This window comes from Halictus rubicundus, chromosome 2 (assembly GCF_050948215.1).
Source record: "Halictus rubicundus isolate RS-2024b chromosome 2, iyHalRubi1_principal, whole genome shotgun sequence".
NCBI lineage: Eukaryota > Metazoa > Arthropoda > Insecta > Hymenoptera > Halictidae > Halictus > Halictus rubicundus.
The window spans coordinates 3430659-3439431 of NC_135150.1; the positions used below are offsets into that span (position 1 = coordinate 3430659).

The window sequence follows — 8773 nt, forward strand, 5'->3', positions numbered from 1 at the left end:
GGATACGGCGCAAGTTGTACATTCCGGTGGATTTCGTTTAAAGTTTCTTTTTGTCTGCGTTGTGAGACGTATTTCTTTAAAATATGAAGTCACAGATGAAACATGTTTCGCTGACTTAAGCTGTACGACAAAAATGGGAAAATCCTAGGATCTCTCGTGGAACTATTTCTGAAGAGCGTGTGAGCGGGTTAACGAGCTGATTAATTTGATATTGTAACACGGTCAGAAATATGCAACTTTTTCCCTCGCTTTAATAACGAAATCGAATCGCGTGTTGTCACGGGAATTTTCCCGTGCGGAGTGAAAGCGATAGAAGCCTGAAAGTTCTTCACATTTCACGGGAAACGCTTCCGAAATCTAGTTGATCGGACAGTGGGTTAGCAACGCGAGGCTTTCAAGGTAATAAATTCGATTTAGTATCGCTTTCATAACTAATGACTCGAAGCAATTTTATGTAACGCAGTGACAATCTCGAGAAAAAGGTACGTATTTCACAATTACTTCGAAAACTGTTTCGATCTAATGCAATTATTGCAGCCACGGTTGAACAAGAAACAGACCAGCAGAAATTGCAGCCGTCAATACGAAACAAACATACCTAATGAAGTGAATCATAAAATAAATATACAAATCCGTAACTTTATTTATTTCTATGATTAATAAATGCAAATAAATACAAAGCAAGAAAATCCGTAACTTAATTTATTTCTATGATTAATAAACACAAATAAGTACAAAGCAAAAAATTCCGCAATTTTATTTCCTGTTATGATTAATAAACCCAAATAAACACAAAGCAAGAAAATATCCCTAGAAACAGAAAATTGAAGTGAAAAATTTGACCGAAGATACCATTAAACCAGAACTGAAAGCATTAAACAGACTATTCGAAATATTCTACACAGCTAAAAGTTTGCAGTAACGTACGTAACAAGGAAATAATTATACGTCGATAACCAGTTTGATGGCATAAAATAATTTGTAGATTTAAAAATCAAAAAATCAATCTTCGACGGTCCGACGATAATTTCCGTTTCGAAGTACTGGAAAACCGCAACGACCGTTCGCGGAGATCGCCGATAATTGAAACTTTTCTCTGAAGAATAGAGAAGGACGCGAGGTGAGAGTATGCTTTGAAGAAGAAGAGGAGGAAGTCGAATAGCATTGGCCACGTTGAGGAAAGAGAAAGAAGAGTAAAAGCGCCGCATGGTCCCTACTGATCAATCCTGATTCTAGACAGTTATTCACCGATGAAAACGCGGCGAAAGTGGGGAAGAATCATTGGACGTGTAGTGGGGACCAATGGGGTATACCCTCGTGGTGAGTTGCCGAAGAGCTGCAGTGTTTCGCGACGGAGGCGGCATTTCAAAAGGAAACCAAAAATTTACGAACCGATCGCTCTCCGATTTTTCTCTCAGTGTACAGTGAACGAGGCAATCCCTAACGGATTGCGTGCGACACCCATCTCTCGCCAGGCCAAAATCAGAGAAGATGATCAGAGCGTCTGTCGTCATGTTGCTGGCTGCGGTCGCGGCGACGCGTAAGTATTTCTCCTGATCTTGCGTAAATAGCGAAATTCTCAAATTTATACTAAGTCCGCGACATTATCTCTTTCGTATGCTTTTATTTTCATGCTATAATTCGTATTAAATATAACGATCTTCCTATGCTTAAAATACATTTGTACACCTTTATACTTTCATTTCTCATGGCCGACTGTGAATTTGAAATTTCAGTATATTTCTACATTTGAACTCCAAGTTTATTATATTTCAACTTAAAAATGTTCACTTATTACCGAATCAACATTATAGTACTTCTGTATAGTTATTTCTACGTGGTTGTAAAACTTGTTAATAGTTGTCGTATGTTCTGATACATGGTCGTGATGGTCTGAACGATTATTTCGATTAATTTTTACAAAAATGTGGAAGAAACCCTTACAAAAGTTTTAGAACAAATGCTTGATGTGTAAATGTAAAAAGTTATGCTCGGTATAAAAGACGCACTAATTTTTCCTAACCGTGCGATAATGCGTCGTGGCAAAAATGCAAAGTTTCCATGCTGCGAACGTAAGGAAGAATGGTGTATGATAATTGCCGAGAAGAAAAAGAACGGTTTCACTGGAACAGAACTCTCGGACTTTCTCTCGACTCGTTGGCACGGTCCGCCACAGCTTCTGAAATGTAATAGAATTTCCGGTATTGTAATCGCGTCGCTTCGAAACCGGTAAAATTTCATAACGATTTGAATATCTGCACACGGCCATCCGATCGGAAAAATATTGTCCCGTCGTGTCTCGACGGTTCTGCGTTCGCCGGAGGTATTCAATCTCACGCGAAGAGTGCGTAAGAGACGGTCGCACACCAAACTTTCTAAAGCGTAAATGTCAGATCTACGGCTCGGAAGGTTGCATAAGCATCGGGGCAGAGTAGTTATCGTCTCTATACATATGTAGAACCAATAAATTATATAAAGAAACAAAACAGTACCCCCGATTGGCCCGAACTATTCGAGATACGAGAAGTTGAGAGCGGGTTCGACCACCTCGCATTCGCTATCACGCTTCTCGCTGAGCTGTTTTATATGCTTCTCGGAGCGTGGCATTGATTTCCGGTATATCTTACAAAGTAAATGCCGCATGTAACATGGAGAAATTTAAGAAATTTCTTCCCTCCTTCCTTGCTCTCTATGTACTCTCGAATTTTGTCAAGTGAATCGGATACGGTGCGAGCTGTCGCGCCGCGGCGCTGAGATTTTTAATCCACGGCAGCATCGCTTTTTATTAATGTTGAGCCCTACTACTTCCGGAATCAGGGAACTGTGCACGAAAGAATACGAACAGGAAATGATTTTATTGAAATAATTATTAAATACGTTCTGACGCGACGAATGCAAAACGCCGATTTTTACATGCTAACTCATCCCACAAGTACTTATGTGAATTTTCTCATATTTTCGGAAGATCAAGTACAGAAACATTATTACAGCAACTAGTGTCCTGTGTATATTTTTCTTAATTTTCTACATTCCGCAGAAATATAATATTATACACGAAACCGATGATTGTAATTGTTTTTTGTTTTCACGAATTGCGTATTTACATATAAATAATTTTAGACATTCTAGTCTTCTTTTTTTGTAAGATTAATTAAGGACCTTAGAAAATGTAATGACTTGTCTGAAAAACATCAATGTATTGCACAATATTTAGAAATATACAAAATGAACATAATTTTCCTTTCAATGATTCAATTTTGCAGTTTAATTGATGTTATAATTATTATGTGGTTAGTAATGACCAATAGGTGCAACCTAAAATAAATATTAAATTAAAATAAGCATAAACATAAGAATTTACAACAAAATTAATACCATATTTATTACCTACCAGATTTGTGTATAAGTGCTTCCTTTGCTATAATCATCCAGTTTGTTTAGCTATACATTATGATAATGCAAACATTTAGAGTTTCTTAGGAAAAATTTAAAACAATTTCAGTTACATGTACCTAAATCAAAAAGAGGTTTGTACTAATCTGTACTGTGCAGATTTGTACTAAAATGTCATACAAATTTGCATATACCCCTTAACGTTGTTTTCAAAGAATTATAATTTTCAATTGTTTTCAGTTTGACATCCCACGAAACGATTGCATGTAGAAAGAGTAAATAATACTATGATAAAGTCAGTTGGGATTGAAGAATTGAAAAATCTTGTAAGGGCGAAAGGACGATCAACATCTTTTTACATGACAGTTATTTAATGTTGTAGATGGTGCGTTCAATTGTCCTAATAAAGATGGCCAATATGAGCATCCAAAACAATGCGACATGTACTACGACTGTACTGACGGAATTTCAACAGAAAAACTTTGTCCAGATGGTCTCGTTTTCGACCCATTGAATCGTAAGGTCAACAAATGCGATCACGTGTTCAATGTGGATTGTGGAGATCGTCTCGAATTACGTAAGATTATCATTTTTACTTTCACTAAAATTCAACAGTCTATTCTAATAATTTACCCCTCAATATTAATCAAGACTTCGTCTCTGGAGATTTCATTTTGTATGTTTTCAGATTTATAAATTTAAAGCTTATTAGTTGTGAAATATTTTTAATTTTGCAGTGCGATCACTTTATAACTTTTTCAATCGAGAAAAATCACAATATATTTAGTAATCCTTATACAGGGTAGTTACTAATTTCAGATAAATAAACTAATTAAACTCGAACATCTTCTTGGAATATATGAAAAAGTAGAGAAAAGTTAATTCGTCGATTATTAAGCATATTATAATAAATATATATTGCCGAAAAATGATTTCGAATGATTTTTTAGTATTTAGTAGAATTACATATGGAAGGACCACAAAAAAGAAAAATGTCAAAATTTACTGTTTCTCAAAGAACGAAAATTCATTTATAAAATTAATCTCAAAATTGGTTAAGATTGTTCCCCTTTTTTCCCCATAGACTCTTCATATTAAATCAAATCATAAATATAATTCCTATTTCAGTATATAAGTTTTAATCATCAATAAAATAACGATTAGATCTTAATCATCTAAACAACTCGCCAATTATTCGTAATAAATTGTTGCCATTTATTAGCTAGCTCGCGTATGATGCGTCATTACAATTTACTCTCAGAAACAAAAGTTACATACCATGAAACATTTTTCTTGCAAATGAATACAAGTAATTTTAAATTATTATCCAATTGGTCTTTACTGAAACTTATGGCACTTCAAATATAGGAAGACATACGTACCTATAAAAATTAATGACTCTTTTGTCACAAGAAACCATTCATTGAATACAATAAATATTTCTACTATATTAGTTTCCCATAAAATTGAGTATGAAAATGAAAAAATAAAGATTCGTAGTCTATATACTAATTAGATTTTTATAGCATCTTTATTTCTATTAATTTAGAACGTCGTAGGATACAACGTAGGTACATCGTAGGATAGCCATCTTTATGTCTACTAAATGCATACAGCAGGTGTGAAAAGTATATTGTCTAGGATTAAATCGAGGTTTGCCTTACCAAGTCGATGGCTTTTGCGGTTAATGTCCTTGACGCGCAAGATACAGTAACAATTGGCAGCGAAAGTGCTTTTAATTCCCGTTATATCTTCGACCTTCACAGAACCACCGCAACCGAGGAAGAAGTGTCCGCGAAGGAACGGTTTCTTTGCTCATCCGGACCCATCTGTTTGCAACATATTTTACAATTGCATTGATGGTGAAGCTATCGAAATCACGTGCACAACTGGTTTGCACTTCGATGAATACAGCGGAACTTGCGTGTGGCCCGACAGCGCTGGTCGCGAGGTAGATATTAGATATTTAGTATATTGAATACGCTTTTCAAAAATTTAATTCAATATTTAACGCGTTAAGTGCCGAATATCGTCCCCAGAAATTTCTACAAAATCAAAGTTAATTTAATTCATGAAACAAAAACTAGAAAGTTAAAAATCGTAGTGAAAACGTAGTGTCACTTTATTTTGCATTCCAACATATTTAATAAAATTCAGTTTATCCGGATATACCACAATAAAAATTAACTTCGAGGGCAGAAGAATTTGGTGATTACAATGGTGCGTACTTTAATTATTAAGTTTTATTTGTTTAAAGTTACTGTTATGAATCGGACTAATATATTGATTTATATTATAATAATGACGAGCCTGCATACATTCTGACTCCAAACAATTTTTATCGTAGCACCATTCATGGCAAAAATATTCGATCAAACAGATAGTGTTCGTAGATCAAGTTGTTGATTTTTAGTGAGTTTTATAAGTACATAGTTTAACGTTGATCACATTCTTTCTACTTTCTGGCCTTTATAGTAATCATAAAAAATACATTTTTCAATATTAACAAAGTAATTTATGTACTGATTCACATTAGAAATTTTTATCTTTAGTAAATTTTATAAAATAGTTTAATTCTGATCACACTCTTTCTACTGTTCTCGGCAGTAACTTTAAGAAATATATTTTTCATTATTAAAATAACATACTGAAAAAGTATTTATTTGGATCAGGCTTTATTTATGAGTAAAGATTTTTTCACGATGACTTCTGTTGTAATTAATGGAATTAAGACCTTACAGTGTAATGACGTTGTGCAAATATAAATGACAAAAGAAAAACAATTTCTTTGTCTTATTAAGTTTGATCACACCTCAACGAGAGTAAACAATTTCATGACACTTCTTTAGAGATTTTTCTGTATCGTGTTTTAAAATGTCAAAATTACTATTGTTGTATAAAATTCACAGTCTTAATGAACACATCAAAAATTTAATTTTGAGTAAATAAGGTCTATTAAACTTATACTCATACAAACCAAAATTTGAAGGATCTTTATTTAGTATAAATAAATACACCAAGTACAAGTACATTAAACCTGGTCCAGACCGTAACAATCGTTTACAAGAACATAGGGTAAAGGACCCACATACTGTGGGGGCACCAACGATTGTGAGGATACCAATTACTGTACCTATATTAATTATACTTATTTTTAAAGCATAATGAATATTACAAGATATACACAATATATATATTAACTGATTTGAATGAAAAACATTTAATATCTCTTTTTTAATGTTCATTATGCTTTAAAAATAAGTATAATTAATATAGGCAGAGAGAAGTGGGGTCCCTTATCCTAGACGACTCATAAATATACGTGAAGAGTCTTTTAACATCATATCAGTCGTTTTTACGATATAACATTAACCCCGTGATTACTGCTACTTGATTCAAGTGGTTACTGCATTAGTAATTTTCGATCATAACAATTAAATTCCTCCGCATAATCGATTAATGAGGTGGGCCATAATTATTAGCTTGGTAATTGGCTATTTAACAGTGTCTGCAAATAGTGAAGCAGAAATGTGTAACGATTGTGACAGCATAGAACGCTGTACTAATTGAACAATAATGATCAAAGCGCCTAATTGTCGAATTCAATATATACAATAATATTTCACCCAGGGTTGCGGAGTGGTAGACAAGAAATTGAAAGACGGCTTCGAGTGCCCAAAGGAAAGCCAGGTCGACACCAGGGGAATGGTTGTCGATCACCCTAAATTCGCTCATCCAGAAGACTGTCAGAAATTTTATGTTTGCCTGAATGGCGTGACTCCGCGCGAACAAGGTTGCAGCGATGGTACCGTTTACAACGAGGAACAGCAAAGATGCGACGCGCCTGAAAATGTTGCTGGGTGGTACGTGGAAACAAATAAAATTTTTAAATCAGGACACATTTGCAAAAATTGCTGCATTAGTTGCCATTTGAATTACAGTTCTCATTAATTTTTACAATTTCGTTGGCATCAGCAAGTATAAGGAGCTTGTTTTGCTTTATAAAAGTATCAACACTGCATTTATTCATACTTCGTGCCACTTTGATGGGTAATGTGTACTTAGATAAATAAATTTACCCTACATTAACTTCCTAAAAGTATGTTCGTAATTCCAATCATTTTTCACTAAAAATAACCCATTTCAACTAGTTCGATAATACTTGTGTTAACATAGTAATTTTTCTTTTGTTAAAAAACTTGTTGGTTTATTGTTATACAGTTTATTAGTTTTTGATGTTTTTTCCTTATGGACCTAATTACTGTGGGGGTTTCAATTACTGTACCTATATTAATAGTACTTATTTTTAAAGCATATTGAATATCAAAAAAGAGATATAGACACTATATATTAACTGATTTGAATTGAAAAACATTTAATATCTCTTTTTTAATGTTCATTATGCTTTAAAAATAAGTATAATTAATATAGGCATAGTATCCCCATTGGTACTAGAATATTGGTATAGAATAGAATATCCTAGAGAAAGCCAGTAGAATGCATTTTTTTGCATTTTAAACAAAAGTGGTTGGTAAACAAAACAATTGGTTTTTGTTAGACTGCACGTTTATCAAGTCAATTGAAATTTCATTCCATTTGTAATAAAATTTATAACGAAATAAAATTAACTATCTGCATGAAATTTTATTTGATTTCGTATAAAGATGCTCCGTTGAAAACAGGCAAAAAACTTTTGGCAAACAAATGCAAATTAAGAAACAAAGTTTGCACTGGTGAAATGAAAAATGACTAATAACTCTTTATATTTGTTACAGTGAGGACTGGTATAAGGATGACATCAAAAAGCCGTGAAGTGTCTTCGAAATTAGTATGTCCCGCATCGGGATCTCGATATCATCGTAAAATCACATCATCTTCGTTTAGCGCGTATTCCATGTGTGTGTTTAGATATTTGAGTGTTCGTAAATAATAAATTCTATTTTACCTCATTCACGGTATTCATTGAAATTCTATTTTGATTCCTTCCTCAACTCTACCGAAGCAATTCATATTTCATAATTAGTGATCTAAGTTCTGTAGTAAAGTTTCCAGGCCTTTGTAGCATTCATAGTCGCCAGTATAAGGACTTGTTCTCCCACTCTAATTTCTCCTTCTACCGCGCTATTCTCCACCTTATCCCGCCACAATACCCGGTACTGGCAGAGAGAGAGGGTAACTTTTTTCCCTTGAATTGTGCTCCCTCCCCTAATCTGGCGACACTGGTAGCACTACTCCAAATCGGACGTGAAAAACGATATTACAGCATAGCTGATAATTTACTTTCGCAGCGAAACATAGCGACGAAGATGCAGGATATCTTCGACTTCTCCTTCATATTCAACCAAGCAAATCGACAGAAACTTTCTCCTTGGCGCTGCGT

The 8773-nt window shown here is 34.1% G+C and overlaps 1 protein-coding gene across 1 annotated transcript; it reads left to right on the plus strand.

Moving 5' to 3' along the window:
- The first annotated feature begins 1074 nt into the window (after positions 1–1074).
- Positions 1075–8425, plus strand: LOC143362425 (protein obstructor-E). The gene is made up of 6 exons (XM_076802572.1): positions 1075–1320; positions 1419–1540; positions 3776–3970; positions 5160–5344; positions 7024–7256; positions 8169–8425. The coding sequence occupies exons 2-6, from the start codon at positions 1492–1494 to the stop codon at positions 8203–8205; spliced, it is 699 nt and encodes a 232-aa protein (XP_076658687.1). The 5' UTR covers positions 1075–1320; positions 1419–1491; the 3' UTR covers positions 8206–8425.
- Positions 8426–8773: the final 348 nt, after the last annotated feature.

Bases quoted from the DNA above. Each gene is read 5' to 3' on its own strand.
- LOC143362425 (XM_076802572.1), top strand. From the start codon at position 1,492: ATGATCAGAGCGTCTGTCGTCATGTTGCTGGCTGCGGTCGCGGCGACG. The intron at 1,541-3,775 runs GTAAGTATTTCT...TTAATGTTGTAG, and splicing joins GGCTGCGGTCGCGGCGACGC to ATGGTGCGTTCAATTGTCCT. The intron at 7,257-8,168 runs GTACGTGGAAAC...TATTTGTTACAG, and splicing joins CCTGAAAATGTTGCTGGGTG to TGAGGACTGGTATAAGGATG.